The sequence below is a fragment of the Colius striatus genome, chromosome 17, assembly GCF_028858725.1.
Source record: "Colius striatus isolate bColStr4 chromosome 17, bColStr4.1.hap1, whole genome shotgun sequence".
Taxonomy (NCBI): Eukaryota; Metazoa; Chordata; class Aves; order Coliiformes; family Coliidae; genus Colius; species Colius striatus.
In genome coordinates, this window is record NC_084775.1 from 11,437,570 (window position 1) to 11,454,609 (window position 17,040).

At 39.4% G+C, this 17,040-nt stretch overlaps 1 protein-coding gene across 1 annotated transcript; it reads right to left on the minus strand.

The window, feature by feature from the left end:
• Nucleotides 1-330: 330 nt before the first annotated feature.
• Nucleotides 331-13,929, minus strand: PIWIL1 (piwi like RNA-mediated gene silencing 1). The gene is made up of 20 exons (XM_062010336.1): nt 13,849-13,929; nt 12,493-12,613; nt 11,666-11,791; nt 10,619-10,833; nt 9,992-10,113; nt 9,296-9,376; nt 8,312-8,509; nt 7,781-7,892; nt 7,208-7,325; nt 6,914-7,031; nt 6,639-6,753; nt 5,526-5,713; nt 4,867-4,939; nt 4,345-4,545; nt 3,938-4,041; nt 3,353-3,423; nt 2,741-2,894; nt 2,013-2,138; nt 1,170-1,317; nt 331-447 (listed from the first exon to the last, which is right to left on the minus strand). The coding sequence occupies exons 1-20, from the start codon at nt 13,927-13,929 to the stop codon at nt 331-333; spliced, it is 2,589 nt and encodes an 862-aa protein (XP_061866320.1).
• Between the last annotated feature and the right edge of the window lie 3,111 nt (nt 13,930-17,040).

Below are 17,040 nucleotides of genomic sequence, written 5' to 3' on the forward strand. Positions count from 1 at the left end.
AAAATTCTAAGACTTCCTCAAAACATAAAGAAAAAAACCACTAATAATCTTTTGTGGAGAAACCCAGAAAGAACTAAAAAAATTGCCTAGCTTTTATAGCAAGCAGAGATCTCTTCAAAATGCAGATCTTCTGTCTCAAGCTTTTTCCTGCTACAACAAAAATAAACACGTGCAGTTGTTGAACTCTGTCCCATTGGATGACACTTGAGAAAAAAAAACAACCAAGCAAAAACAAATAATCCAAAACACAAACCAAAAACCATATAAACACCAAGACAGTTCTACATTATCCAGAAAAGAAGTATAGGATTTTTTTTCCTCACTGGTAACTCAAAGATAGAAAAGTCTGTCTGAAAGCAACAGGTTTGGTTCTCTATGAATGCTCTGCCCAACAAGGAAAGCCAGTTTATGGGCATATTGGCAAGGAGCAGGTACTCTGATAACACCCTGCAAAAGAAGAAGGAAAAAAAGGAATTATTTTCAAGTCATTTAAGAGCCATGCATTCACTGTAACAGAGTCCTGGAATTCAAAAGCCTGGAAATATGTAAAATGTGTATTCCCTGTGTTTTACCTCAATGTGTGTAAACAATATTATATACACAAAAGACTGCTGTATAGAAAGCCAGATGCAAAAATCCCCTTACAGCTCCTTTCCTCTCCCCACTCCAAAAAAGCCCCCTAGACAGGTTAACATCTGGATTTCACAGGTGGGACACAACTAAGTCATGTGAAATAGCTGCTGTCACTAAACTGACACGTCTAGAGCACATCAGGCACACGTGGGCTGTGTCCTTATCTTGGGATGCAAGAAGAGAAGCCTTGAGGGAAATGGAGGAACACAGCTCCATCTTCACACAGAGAACCAGGTATTTCTGCAGGCCAGAAGTAATTACTTCAGGATTGCTTTCAAAACAAAATGTTGGGAATAATATCCAAAACTGCAAGTGTTTTCTGCTGAGAATAAAGATTACATTCATCTTCAGACTTCAGAGAGTTCATGTAATTATAAGATGTCTAGTTCCCAAAGCATCACTCAGGGTCAAGAGGCTCTCTGGATCTGCAGGAATGTTTCAAGAACAGCTTTTTCTACATTCTCATGGGTTGCTACTGCAGAGAAAGGCACTATCTCAGAAGAAGAATGTTAGCATTTGCCAGAGGAAGTACTTACTGTCCAGTTATAGTATACGTGGCAAAGTTTGTAGGTTAAACGTTGTACGTGATCTGGCTTCATTTTGCTGTTGTCATAAATGACGTTATAATGAGTGGGTGCAACACAACCATCCTTCACTGCCTGACTCACAATAAAGAAATCATACCTGTAACAGAAACACAAAACCCCAGAAGTCCAATATAGAAAGGGCTGCTTTTCTTAGAAATATGCAAATCTCCACCAATTTGTCTTACTTCATTTTCTTTAAGTCACTTTATGCATAGTGAGTAAACCCCAAAAGTAGGCCTATATGGAACAGGTCTTGCAAAAAACATTCAACACTAGCAGCAGGCCAAGCCACTGGGTTCATGTTTTACCTATATATGTAATTGTACAATTCTGAGTCTTTTCCTAGTGACTTCTCAACCACCTAGGAATACTTCCAACACTCACTCATTAAAACATGCCCTTACAGAATCACAAAATACATGTACAAAGTCCAGACTACATCCAAAGTATGATTTAAGGGCAGGAGGGTGACACTACCAATAAGCACTCATCTGGTACTAAGCCTTTAAAAAAAGCAAAAGAAACACCCAAGAGTGAATCACGTGCTTACTTAAAACATATGTAATACTCTGATGTATACAAGTACTGCAGATAGGAACCAGGAACTATTGCATAATGAATTAAACTATTTCAGCTTGTTCATTTCTGTCATTGCACACTCACTATGGTTTCTTTTTAAAAGGACATCAAAGTACAAGGTATTACTCTACTTCTTAATCAATTTAATAGCTGGTATATACCATTTGTTGCCAGCTTGCCAGTAAAGAGGAGGAGTGTTACTTATGTACTCACCATTCTGGTCTGGTAATCTCTGTGTCAACAACAGTACCAGGGGGTGGGTTTTTAAGTCCTCCACCAACCTCTGCGAAGAACCTGCTATGTACTCGTTTCTTCACAACTATCACAGTAATTCTTGGACTAAAACAAAAGAAAAAAACAAAACTACTCTGAAAAAGCAGCACTGAGAACTTCAGGAGCAGATTCTCTAGAGCTTCAACTGAAAAGCAATTTTAGAGTTCTCCAGTGCATTAATGGAAGCCTTCACTAATTCACTGATTTATATTAAACGGTGTTGCTCATAACTGTAGATTTTTAAGTTCACATGCAACGTTGATACCATTTCTCAACAACCCAACTCATATTGGACTTTGTAGGGAGACACAAAACGGACCAAAAAGGGATCTTCTACATGCAGATCTAATCTTTATTATCTCTCTGCCTCATCTTTTCTGATAAAAACCACTGTGTTTTAACAGTTGTTTTGCTAAAGAGCAAGCCACTAGCAGAAGCTGAACAGAAACAGTAAGCACATCAGTTCCTACTCTTTATGACTTGCTTTGGGCTTCACTTGCCTGCAGCATCAGGAAATATCTTCACTTTTCATAGCAGATTAAGAAACCAAGTCACTGCAGTTAAGTTTTAAAGCAGAATGTTAAAAACTGCAGAAGTGATTGGACAATAGGTAGACCCTTCGGAGCAGAAAGCAATATTTAAAATGTGGTTAGTGGGGACAGACTTACTTGTAGTCTGTTCCGATAGTCCTCAAGCACTCCAGAAGCTGAGGCACTTCGTAATTAACCAAAGTGTTTAGTTGTCCATCTCCTACGCCATCACGATACACAATAATACGACTGGGCAAAGCCTTATTCCACTTGAACCAGTCTCTTAGAGCACCTAAAAAACCCAAAGAGCACCAGCTGTTAGCTCTAATGACAATGCATTCCTAAGTAACAATTGGGTCTCCATAACTGGAAAAACAGCAGTAAGTTTTGGAACCCAAGGTCCTCAGTCTTTCAGTAACCCAAAACAGGTTACAGGTTTGTGATACACAAACAGCACCTGTAAAACGAGTTTTAGTTTACCTGTGGACCAACAAAAAGAATTATTACCTAAGAAGACTATCTACTGTGCTAGTCTCTCACAGCAAGGAGCTGTCACTCCTTAAATCTATCTCTCTTAAAGCACTGTCAAACATTATCAATTTTCAGCAGTATTTACAACTATTTGTAATGTTTTTCTCCAAGATCAAGTTGCTGACACCTCCCCTCAAGCAGCTGACGGGAGTGATTTCAGGAAGCTAAATTGTCATCCCTTTGACCCGACTCAAACAGGAGCTCAAAGCCCTCTCTTACTTCGCAAACAGGTTTTGAGCCCATCCACAATTTCTTGTCCACGCCCTTGAATGACACAGCGGGAGAACCATCTGGAAAGAAGAAAATAAGCAATGACCTTCAAAGCACTGCCCAGGCTCACTTCAGTGAGGTTGTTTTGAGAATGGCTACAACCACCTAGTCCTTATGGCTGTTGTGGCTCAAGGGAGACAATCAAGAGCTTGTGTACCGTAAGCATAGCTCCCTTGCAAAGCCCCTATGGCAGACAAATGCCTTAGCACCACGTGTAGTTCCTCTCAATCAAAAAGCTTTCCCACAAGTCATCTCAAAAGGCTGAAGGGCCTGTCACCCTGATACCCTCTTAATCCTAGCCTTTGCCCCAGTATTTGTGCTCTCTCTCCCAAACACTGTAGAAGGAGGGCAAAGCCATTCATTAAGTGATGCACTGAAAAAAAACCTGCTTGCAAAAGGTCTTATAAACAATATACAGTAAACTGATCTGGACATTTTAATGATGGCCTGCCACATTCAAGCTACGTTTCAGTTGAAGGAAAGGAAAAGGCATTTTTGTCCCTGCCTCCCCTCTCTTTGGCATTCAAATCTTACCTTGTCATTGTTTGATTGAGGCTAGCAACGAATGCTGCAACTGAGTGCCTTCCAGATAAAGTGTCATGGTAGCAATCAATTCCCACAACCATTAACTGTTTCAGCTAAAAAGTAATCAATACAGAACATGTATTAGAAGGGGAAGACATGTCAAACCACCTATAGTCTCCATCCTGCAGTTTAATAACATCACGACATACACTGCATGGCTTCAGGACATTTAAGTGGACAATGGGCATGGAATTCTTGAATTAAGTGTCTTCATGTTTAACTTCACACCTCTTCACAGACAAACTACAAAAAGAATACTCACTTTTCTTGTTTTTGGGGGGGGAAGAAAGGCTTACTTATAAAATAAGGCTCGATAAACAAACCAAAATTAGCATTAAAAATAAACCCAGACTTACTGGGATCTCAACACTCCAGAGTTCTCCACCCATTTTACAGTTCATCTGTAAGGCGATTTTTGTTGCTACGGTTATAGCAGTCTGAGGCTTGCCTAAAGTGCGAGCAAGCACACACTGACTTGGAACAGGACAATCTGTACATAGGTATTTCTTGATAGCATCGTATTTATCCTTTCGGACACTCGAAAAAACACAGACTACCTTAAAAGAAAAAACAAAGAAATGGCTTTAAGAAGCTGCATTCTCAGATTTATGTAACAGTTGTAGTTGTTAAGGAAATGTTTATTACACTCAAGAGAAACACCCTAATGTTCACAGTGAAATAAACACCTAGAAAATTTCAATGTCTATACCTCAGAGGCAAAGTACAAAGGGTCTTTTGCAGAAGGAAAGTTAGTCTGGGTACACATGTAATAGATATTCAGGAGCCAAGAGTTTTATTTCTGAGAATGAAACTCACTAGTCTTAAAACACTAGTTACCAAGATTACCATGATTTGAACTTATGGATTCAAATACATACTATGTTTGTCTGAGGTGTAACACATTGCTGTAAAGCCTTTAAATAAGCTTCTGTTCTATCATCTACTTCAATCCTGGAAATGAAGAGAAAGAATGCTTACAGGAAAAAAAGCAAACAACAGATATTGATAAATGTCAGCAAAAATATAACTATTCATTATCCATTAATGAAATGTCATATTTAAAGCTATTAATTAACACAATATTCTGACATTTTGAAGATTAAGAGGAATTGAGCTCCACTTATGCTTCCAAGAGCAGTGAAATTCAAAGTTAAAAGCAAGCATGGGTAACTCAGAGGAAGGTATTTGCAATGTGAGCAAATCGGAACACATCTAAAGTCAGTAAACAAATACACATTCCTTCTAATATTAAATATAGCTCCTCTTGAGTAGGTTCTGCTCAATCACTGTATATGTAATTCTGTTTGGCATTGTCATGCTTTAATCCCAGTGAAAGCACTCACAAATAAAAGCATGAGTAAAAATGTCAATCACTAATCAAACAATTTTTATATTGAAAGTATCTTTGGTTTATTGAATATTTCAAAGTCAGCAGTGTGACATACTCTATTATCTCATTTAATACCTTAAGCATCCTAACAGATCTAGCTTAAACCATATAAAGTGATTTCTCCATCAGCTTTCTGAAGACACTTACATGATTGCCTCAGTCATTCTTATTCCCAGAGATGGTGTGACTTTAAACAGACACTGAAGTAATGTATTAGCAGCATCACAGCTGCGTGGTGGGTAGAGTAATAACCAGTTCTCTAGAGGCTTTGCACAGATTACAGGAGCTCCCCTAGTTTCCCTTGTCCAATCTGCAATCTGAGGATTGTAATCAAACTGTAAATAAGAAATAGCAGAGAAAGAAAAATCAATACCTTACCAAAACAGCAATACCACAACTTCCTGATGTACCTCAAGAACAGATCCTAACCCTTCTGTCTGGAACAAATTGTTTTTATGTGTTCTTTTACTGCTATTTCAATAATGTGACTTAAGCTTTACCTAGTTCCTTCAAGAAATCTTAGTCTTTAAAAGTTTAATTCATAGCTTTGCAAAGAATCTTCTGATTTTTAGCCCAGACAAGTTGTTCTTATTTGCTACAGATTCTGCTACAAATACATAACTATATTGCCTTATTCTCATATTTTTAATAAGGTAACTTCTTAAAAAAGAAGCTATCAGATCCTTTCAATAACAACTAAAAAAGGCTTTACCAAATTCACAGATCTACAGATGGAGATACTGCAAAATGCCCTTTTCTATCTTGCATCCATTCAAAATAAAAGACCTCTACTACAGAGCAAATAGATAATGTTTTATGGCACTGTATGACTTGACTGAAATCCATGCTAAGGTGTCACCCTACCTTTGGTTGTACAGATACTGCATGTGTTCAAATTTCAGGTCAATAAATACTTAGTGCCTTGTGATTTGAAAGCCTAGGTATTGGAATAAATGGCAACTAGGTAGAAACATCTCTAGTCTTCCAGTTTGTGGATCTGAAATGATTTTGTTTAGACAGAGAGATTGTTCCGCAAAGAAAAATGCTACTGTAATGCAAGACAGAAAAATCTTTAAGGGTTTCTTAAAAGAATTTGTAAACAATTTAAGAAGTTTGAGAGTCTCCTGTTTGAACAAAGATGTGCCTACCACATTTTCACTCAAAATCCTTTGTTTATACACCAACAAGTAGTATTTTCTTCCTTTAGAACTTGCTTCATCAGTGAGAAACCCAGAAGAATTTAGAAGTTATTTTATTTACCACATTTCCTCCTTGAAGGATCTTCTCTGGTTGAACAACTCTTCCCGAAAAGGATAATAAATTATGATCAAAGCTTAAACCCCAGTCTCTGAGTTCCTTCTGAACATTGTCATCTCTGTTTAAAAACAAGATCTCAATTAAAACAAAGGAAATTGTTCTTGCTGAGACTTTTACGTTTTAAAACCAGTATGACTTCCAAAGTTTTGCTGCAAGAAAGAAGTTATTGCACAAATTTTTCATGACAAAGTAGCACAGAAGGTATTAAGGTAGCATACCCTTGAATGTATTTGCTAAGTCTTCCAATCTCACGTTGCCTTTGCTCAGGTGACAGCCGTGTATGAGTAGACAAGTCTTTCATCACCTTAAAATCAGTACGCATCTTGTCAGTTAATCCTGTAACAGTAAAGCCTTTTTGTGAGCATAAGGTAAATTAAGGAGTAAGAAAAATCACTCTTATTAACTATGCATGTTACTGCAGACACCTAACATGGTGTCAGTAGCAATCAAGGTTTTCCCTTGTTCCCTGTACATACACTATCTGCTTTGATGTGAAAAAAATGCTATAGTACCTGTTAGGAAGCACAGCTCTGGAATTAAAATCAGAGGTCCTTGCATTGTGCTGCTTCTCCTCTTAGGCTGACTGATCAAGACAGGCTGGTTCAAGTCAGTAATTTCTTGATTATATTGCTGCATTAGAAATATACATTGTATGTTAGTTTAGTCACATCAAACACTCAGTTTACTTCAAAATAATGCTGACATTAGAAAATGAATGTTTTTCCTAAAACAAACAAGTATTTCTCGCTCCATACTCTTCCCTGGTCTCTGGGGCTTGGGAATCCAGAATGGTGGTCCTGCTAGTAAAGACTGAGGCAAAGGCAGCATGCAGTACCTCATCTTTTTCCACATCCATTTGCCCTTGATGATCCTTGTAGGCCTCCTGGCATTTTTGCCAGGCTGACTACTCATACTGAATCATGCTACATAGGGTACTTACTGCTTTCAGATTAAACAGTAACCATTAAAAATAAAACCCCTTAAGGAAAATTATGAATTAAAAATCCACACATAAGTAAACCTCTAACACCACTCTAAGGTTTCAAGTTAAAGTGTAACACATAGTGACAGTTAAGTTTCCATACCGTCTTGTAGTAATCCACCAAGCTGATTTCAGATCCATCCGCTTTTCTAAAGGTACACTGTGGATTGCCATCCCAGTCTATGTCATCAATTCTGTACGTTCTGTTGTTGTACCTCAATAAACAATGCAATTGGTGGTTTTTTTTAAAGATGCTGATTTTTAGGTTAACATTACATAGATTAATTTTTTTTTTTTTAAATTTTAAATAGAAAAGAAATAGAACTGTGGGACAAAGGAGTTAACAGCAACACTCATGTTGAGAGTTTTTCTCCTATCAGCAGCAATAAGTTCAGGTCTTCAATTGCAACAGGCTATCAATTCTACCAAAAGCTAAACTGTAATAAAACCAAACAAAACCACAACTAATCTAGTATGTGCTTCACACTTTTGTAAATGCTGTCACCTCCACTGGTTTGCTATCTTAACAATGATACCATTTTCTTGCTTTCTGAAACTTCATTGTATACTTCAGTATGTGCAAAATCCAAAAAATCAAAGAGATTGCTATAGTGACATAAGTCCTGAGACTTACTTTGTAAGAATAATTAAACCTGTCAGCTCTTTAGCACAAGTATCTCTAAATCTTTGCTCTTCAGCCCGCTGATACAGATTGTACATAAAATCCAACACGGTTTCACTGCGAAGAATCTTGTAGCTCACATCTGTACATAACATGATGTTTTCCTCATATTGAAGGATAGAACTTGTGAAGCCCGGCCAAACCATCAACCTGTCAAGGGAGAACACACAGGATCTTAACATGCTCTACATCATCTTCTCACCCCTTGAGATTCTTCTGTCCGCTTGTCCAGACACTAAAAAAGCAGATGAATTTAATGATGTCACAACATAACTGAAGTGAAAGAAAGGATGCTTCAAAACCTAAGAAATCCATCTCATGCTGTTAGCTTTAGAGAGCTTATACACAAAGCATGTGAGTATTCAAGACACTTTAAAGAGACCAACAGTTTATTCAGTAGAACACTGTCCAGTTTCTTCCACCTGCCAGGTCATGTAGGCCAGGTGAATGGCAAGGAGTACATCACGGCCACATGATAGGGCCCAGTCAAACTCTAGCTTACTGACTGCTACAATAGGCCTCAGGTCAATCAGAAGCATGGGCCGTACCAATGAGATCCTGGCAGGGAATGGGGACAAGCCATGGCAGGAGATAAGTCCCAGAACTAACTACTCAGTGGGATATGGCGAGATATCAATTTCAACAGTGGATTAAAGGGCCTTCAGAATGATACTGGATACTCCTGAGTTTTACAATTGAAGTATTCCAAGATCTCAGACTTATAGACATTTAAACAAGGTTCTTGACATTGGAGGAAATTGTTACACATTGGTAAGGGGCAATGAGATCTTACATGTAAGAGAAACTGAGAAGGTCTTGTGCTTCCCAGGAATATCAGGTTTTAAGTCTATTAGAAGATAAACCACCAGCACAGAACCAAAACACCATCCTTTCTCCCTGCACCCCTCCTAAACCTGAGTATCCTTTCTGACAAACCTGTGCTCAGAGATGTTGATAGGGTTATCAGAGTTGTAAAAATTACGTCCAATCTGCTGGAAATTCAACATCTTCAAAATCCTAGAAGTTAAAATATGTATGTTATTTACCACTATTCATTCAGTCTGTCAAACTATATGTGGTCCTTTCCTTCTGCACAACCTCATGTTTTGTACATTTCACTAGATAAGTCACGAATGCAAACATTTTATTCAATTTCATTTAGAAAGGCCATGGACACTTCCTAATAACAATTAATTAGTTGAGAATGTTATCATACAACCAACCTTTCACCAACCAGCTGAAGGCAGCCACCTAAACAAGCTACGTTTCAGATGAACCAAACAGCGCAGGTACGACGGCCAAGTAAAAAAGACTACAACAAAACTGTTAATTTGCCAGTTCCAGCTCCAGCACTACTATTTGATTTAAGTGGCAAATAGGGCAGAGACTAACTGCCTACAACAGTTAGCACTCCGGTGTGAATTTGTTTGCTTAGGGAAAAGGTATAGACTCATTTCACACTAGCGTGTGCCAGAAACACGCATACAACTGCACAATCAAATGTTGCCAGATGTGGTTGGTCACACAGTAAAGGTAGCTACAACGGCCCAAAAATGTACAGTTGTAATACTAAAAATATCTATCTTAAGTTCTTAATGTATTTCTTACAAAGATGTAAGCTGGACAACAAACCTTCTAAAAATGATGTTGTAAAACTGTAAACACGTTGGTGAAGAGGGCGGCAATTCATTAGTCAGGTTGATTGTTATCTGAACCTTCTCCCCATTTCGAGTGTTAGCAAACACTTTGGTAACCTGAGAAAGTAAAATTAGATTAAAAAAATCTCAAGGTAAATGGCTGTATCTGGACTTTGTGCAGATTGGATTTGTATATTAAGTTTCTAATTAATTATTCAAGACTTAGCTGAAACAAGAGCTGGCCCATAAGGACCACCTCAGATCCTCCTAGCGACTAAAACCTTCACATATCCACCCAGTACATCCATCCTTTCAATTATGTTGGATGTTCAAATACAGAAGTTATGAAAAGAGACAAACAGAAGGAAAACCAAAGGAAAAATACTGTCTGTATTCCTCACTTTTGTGGGGAGGATTATTGTAGCATTGGAGCACCTAAGCAGTGAAACCAGAAGTTTATTACCAAACTTATCTACACAAGCAAATTAGCTTATACTAATAGACTGGATCCAAAGAAATGTTGCTCACGGAACATCAATTCTCTAACGTCACCCGGACCAGTAAAAAACAGGAATCGTCATAAAATGCAAATTAAAAATGAAATAGCATTCTCACATCACACCTTATTCTCTAGCTGTCTTGGCATGAGTAATATTGATCCATCAAATGCGTGTGTTTTTCCAAGCAGCTCGTGATGCTGAAAAAGCAAAGCTGATCGAAGGTTGCGTCCTTCCATATTGGGACTGTAGTCAACACGATACTGATATAAAACCCACTGGGGTCGAGATAGCATGCGATAGTAATTGGAAATTAATTTTATCTTAGCACCTGAAATACCTAAAATGAGATGCAAACATTTGGGGAATTACAAGATTTTACTGGTTTCCAGTAATTCAACAGCTTTGAGAAATTAAAAAAACTAAGGCATTCAAAGATTAGATCAGTTGTGTTCTACACCTGTTCTAGCTTGGTAAGCTCTACGAAATGCTCATGTAGGCACAGTGTTAGTATACACACACACACACACAGAGTAGAAACTCATTCACTTATTGGAGCTTTTTATAGTTTCTTCAGTTGTCAGAAAAACTCTCACATCATATAAGGCAAACATCTAGATCAGGAAACTGTCTCCCAAAGACTGGTACCAGATACTAGAGAGATGAATTTCCACCAGAACATAAAACTTCCTTTGTAGACAAAGAACCTGCGCTGTTGAACTTCAAAGAGGATTTTGTTCTAGCCAGCCTGCTTTTACGTCTTTTCATATGCTTGGTTTCATCACCAGGAAAGAATCATCTTTTATTTAGACTAAGAAGTTTCAGCAAAAGAGGTCTCAAATTGCACATTTATTAGGAGACCTTTACAGATTTGATGAGGTCCATGGTTTACGAACCAGAACTGCCACAAGCAAACCTACAGAGTCCAGAGAGTCCTGCTTGAAAAAGTGGACATCAGGAATGCACACTTACATCTAAACAGCTACAATTTAAAATGCTACACAAATTCTGCCTGAAGCATTTTGCCATCAGACATGTCACTTTACTCTTCAGATATCAGAAAGAACTTGTATCTTTTTCTAATACACAATAAAGATTTTATTTGTCTCTCTAGAGGATACTAAAGCTCAAACAAAGCAAAACTGTATGTCTGTAGTCCAATCTGAACATACCTGTTTTTGATTCTTGCACATGTTCTATGGTTTGCCGAGTATTTACCCCCAGGTCATGGATATCCCTACGACGTCCACCCCTATCTGCTATAGACAATTCCTGAAATCCTGCAGAAATCTGTAATCCTGTTGTTTTGACATTCAAGGAAAAAGAAGAACTACAATCAAGTTATATACAAATAAGAATTACATACAATTCAGTTTTTAAAGTTAGATAAATAGAACATTAAGAGAAGATACTTATAAATAAAATATAATATAAAGTTTCAGGTTTTGCTATGTAGTAAACTCATTTTAAAAATAGCATTCGGGTAACACATGGTAATATCTCAGCTTTACAGTTAGCTAGCAGGCAAATACAACAGCTCACTAGCCAGATGAAAAACTCTACATATCAGTATTCCCTTCTGCAAATACAGATCTTTCAGCTCCAGAGAGCATTTAAATGTTTAAGTATACTGCACTGCAAAATAGGTAAGAATTTAATTTCTTTATTACAAATCAAGAAATTTAGCTATTGCTATTCATGCAGTTCATTGTGCCAACTGCTTTCTAATTTATTTTTTTCAAAACTACTGTGATAGAGGAGATGGTACAGATGGAGGAGAACACACTTCAGGTAGTTTTAAAGACTCCTGCCTCAGTTATATTGCACCTCCGAATGACAATACTATCATCACAAGCTATCTACAGTGAGCTTCTCCAAATTGAAGTAATACAACTCATTTTGAAAAGAAAAATAGAAATGCAATCTAAACAGTGTTTTAACTGCATTCTTTTCAGAACACTTGCTCTTGTGGGCAATGAACTTTGCCACCCTTTCTGACCTTCTGGCTTTCTCTCATCCCTGCCTTGGGGTTGAATCGGAGGGCCCCTCTGTCGTCCACGGCTACCAGGTTCTCCTGCTGCTGGCAGCTTCAGTTCCTGACTTGGTGAAGTCTGTTGAACCTACAATAGTTGGGAACACGTTCTCGTATCACAGCTGAAAAACCAGCCAAGAGTACAGTAAAACAAAGTCACTACCCAAGTACAAAATACTCAAATACCTACACCTAACAGTTACATAGCTTTAAATCTCTTTTCCTATATTAAGTGGCAGAGTTATTACTCTGCACAATCAAATTTCAAAATAACGCTGTTCAGGATTTTTTTAAGCTATTATTCATTTAACTAGAAGTAAATGCAAATCTTCTCTTTTCAAGCTCTCGCGAAAGTTTCTCGACTTCTCGTTTTTAATGACTCTCTGCTACTTCAAATAGCACACTACTTATTCATAAAAACTGCTTCTGTGATTTCAGTGTCTAGTGAATATATAACACTAAAAAAGTGTCATGCCTGGAAGAAGTGCTACACACAACCTTCAGTCAAGAACAATCCCACAGTTCAGAGTTTCATGTTACCAAATTGCAGTCTGCCTCACAAGTCAGTCCCTCCAGGCGTAACCAAGTTCTCTGCTTTAAGTGTAAGGAAGCAAGAGGTCAGTAGCAAGGACAATCACAAAACCTGAGCTAGAGAGTCAGCCTGGCTGTCTTGTCCTACAACACAACAGTCAGAACCCCGTGAACCAGTATCACACAGCCTGCCAAGCAATCCATTCCTGGAGTTCCTCCTTTCCTTTGCTCTTAAGAGTTCTTGGCACATGTCTTGTGATTCCCATACACACATTCTGACAATGAATGCAAGACCAGCAACTAAGCAGGCCTCTCTGTTCTATACTCCCCATGTTAGAACATCTAGTATACCCTCTAAGAAATCTGTATATACCCATAAGCATTACTGCAAAGACTGAATGTACACAAACCAAAAGAGTCCACATGAAAATAACTATGGTCTGGTATTATCGCATTAACAGCATACTACCACAAGTTTTCAACTTCCCTGGAACTGACAAACCTATCTTCTTTCCTACCTCTGTAGCAAGAAAGATCCCAGGGCTGTCAGGATATTATTAAGGAAAGGCAAACCCCTGACCTTAAATCTCACCCACTCTCCTTGATAAAATACTACAATGAAGTATTTGTTTATAAACACACAAAAATTTCCTTAATAAAAGGAGTTTAAGTATTTATACACCTGACATATACATACACACATCATCAAATATATATACCCAATATTAAAACACAAAGCAGTTGAGTGATGCTATTTCAAGGCCTAGTTGTGCTCATTAAAAAGGAACTTACAGATGCAGCTCCTACAGAAGGAATAGGCATCGCCTGCACTGGAGCTTTTCCTCTAGCTCTGGCTCTAGCTCTTCCTGTCATCTTCTAAAAAAAATTAATAACAGCATTAGTGTTCACTCTTCTCCCTCCCCAATCCTTATTCCAATAAATATTATGAGCAGCACTCCTGTATTTGCCCTTGCTTAATTTCCACTGGTTCAGTAAAATATGCAGCAAAATTCCCTGCTCTTGCACCTCCACACTAACGCAACAACTGGTAGTGGGAAGTTAGAGCTTCTTACAGTGAATCTGAAGTGACTGGCACAAGCCACCACAAATTCTTTAGTTGTGAAAAAAGCCACATGGTGGACACCTGCAACCTTAGCCAAAGGTAACTCAGGGTTTACTGTGTAACTTTCAAGTTACACTTGAGATGCAATTCAGCCTAATTTCTTATGTTACTCTAGGAGCAGCATATACTTCACCTGAAGCATACACCAACCCTTATCACCTGAGCAGCTCCTTAAAAAGCAAACTGGCCCCAGATACTTGCCCCCCCCCCCCCCCCCCCCCCCATGCAGCAACCCTTCCCTGCGGGCTCAGCCTCAACTCCTCTACCAGACTCCAAGCACCTTGTGAGGCTAAAATGAGCGCCCAGAGGAGCCCTCTGCCGCTAGCCCCTCGGCAGTACCTTAGGCCGCAGAACTGCTGCTAGTACTCCTGCGATTCACAACAGGCTGCCCTCTTCACGATGCCACACGTGTTCGTTCCCGCAAAACCTCAACTGCCCCTCCTGCAGCCCACAGGCCAGTTCTCCGAGCCTCCACACCGACCACTTCACACAACCCTGCCCCTCACACTCCTAAAAGCGCCCGCGGCACGCGCACGCCCACTCCTCAACAGCTGCACGTTCAGCAGCGCAAAGCGGGAACGCGGCGCCGCTCCCGATTGGCTCCCGAGGCCCGAGCGCTGCCGAAGAGGCCCGAGCGCTGCCGAAGAGGCCCGAGCGCTGCCGAAGAGGCCCGAGCGCTGCCGAAGAGGCCCGAGCGCTGCCGAAGAGGCCCGAGCGCTGCCGAAGAGGCCCGAGCGCCGCCGAAGAGGCCCGAAGGGCGCAGCCGACGGTGGCCGAGGCAGCGCCTTTGCCCGCCCAGGAGAGCGGCTGCGGGTGAGCGTAGCGATGCACGGTCCTCGCAGGGTCAGGGTCCGGGGGTTCCCTGTTGGCAAAACCGGGTTTCAGGCATTTGTCCCCCCTGGGAGAGGAGAATTCTTCCCCGCTAAAAAACTATTTCCTTCCTCATTCCACTTTTTGCTTAGAAAGTGAGTGTAAGGGAACCAGAAGGTGGAGCAGTAAAACAAGAAATAAAGCCCTTGTGTTGTCAGCAGCATTTACAACGATGCCGCCTGAACTTGGTGCTTTTTTCCGCACAGAATGCTGACAGAAGTTGTGGGCAAGGGACACAACGTGTGTAGCACCGAAGCCGTCGGCAGGAATGACTCGACACAGTGCAGTTCGAACAGGGAAGCAGCCATCCTTCCATTGCCATACGTTGCTCCGCAGATCAAACGGGGAGGGGGGGGAAAGTGACTTTTTGTAAGTACCAACGCTGATTCCATTGCTATGATAGTTACAGACACGCACAACTTGTACTTTAGATAGTTCACAACAGAACTAGCAACTCTTACGACTTGGAAGCGTGCAGCCTTAAGTGGGAATTAACTCTAGCAAGCTTTTCCAGGCTTCTGTGAAAGACAAGATGTCTAGACAGCAGCAAGGCTGCTGCTTTTAAGTGTGCCTTTGCTTAAAGATTAGATGGCTGTGATGCATCTGGAGACATTGACTTCAAGGGACAAGAGATAACAAACGACAAGTCTGGTCTCATGAGGTAATTTATAATTTTTCAGTACCAGCACTGAACAAATAGAACAGGGGTAAAGTTCTTTGCCTTTGCTTTCTGTTATTCCAGGTAGAAATGGGTGACAGCGTTAACATTAATACTAAGCATAAATAATACAAATATCTCTTTGTTTTATTTAGGTTGTCAGTTTCTCCCTAAAGCCAGTTTTGTTGTACTTAACTGATATCAACACAGCAGCCCACTTAAGAAGCCAATTTCTCTTTTACAAGATAAAAAGAGGGGCTTTCAAACTATGAAAGTGTGGATATTGCTGCTTAAAGATAGCTGAAGTACTTCCAGCATGTGCATTTTAGTATTCACATATAAATATGGATAAATACTTAACAAACTCAATACATACACTTAGATGGAGCATGCTCAGGGCTTTTAAGAGCACTGATTACAGCATGCCATGAGCTCTTCACCCACAATGACAACTTTTATTGCTCTGTAGCCTGCAGAACTCTTTAGTGGGTCAGAGAGTTAAAGCTGCAGAAACACAATATGCAGATTTTCTTTGCTCAGCAGTATTTAAATATAAACAATATAAAGATGTCAGTCATTTACATTATGTAAATCATGAGAAAGCAGAATGTGTGTGTTGTTTATTCATTCAAAATATCTGCCACACAATGTTTATTTTTTAATGCCAGATTCCTCATATTTCACTGCAGAACTTAATTATCTTTACATGGGAGTTGTTAAAACTACTTAATCAGGCTGGCTACCTACAGCAATTCCTTATAAAGTGAAAATAAACATCACCACTAAGCACTCTCGTTTTTATACGTGGGTTGTCAGACAGTTAATTAGTACTTAATGAAAGACAGGTTCTAATTTGATTTTCACAGTCTTTCAGACTTGCTTTTTTATCTTAGCAATTCAAGCCCAGTTAAAACTGACTCTACAGGTAGGCTTAATGAATTCTCACGGTTGGAGGGAATGTGGAAATGGCAATACACCATTTGCAGCAGGTGCATCATGTCCTTAGTCCTGGCTTTTTCTTTCTTTGTTTTTTTTTTTTCTCAAAAAAGAGCAACTGAGAGCAACAAAATTTTGAAACTGGTAACTCTTTGAATTGTCTTTTTTTTGTGTTGCCAAAAGCCCTACTAATGCTGGACCTCAACATGTTGAAATACCACATATGAAATAATTTTTTCCCAGCTACTTGGCCTGCACTTTGCTTTGATGTTTGTTTTACCCATGATGCAGTTGTTTCTGTCTTCTGTCTCCTGTTGCTACAATAAGCCATTTCCCACACATGTCATCTCCAAAGGGGAAAAGACTGCATGGAAACAGAACAAAGAAAACAGAACAA

Excerpts from the sequence above, each read along its gene's own strand:
- PIWIL1 (XM_062010336.1), bottom strand. The coding sequence starts at position 13,929 with ATGACAGGAAGAGCTAGAGCCAGAGCTAGAGGAAAAGCTCCAGTGCAG. Across the intron at positions 8,510-9,295 it reads ATCAACATCTCTGAGCACAG|GTTGATGGTTTGGCCGGGCT; the intron begins GTTTGTCAGAAA and ends CTCCCTTGACAG. Across the intron at positions 448-1,169 it reads ACGTATACTATAACTGGACA|GGTGTTATCAGAGTACCTGC; the intron begins GTAAGTACTTCC and ends CTTCTTTTGCAG.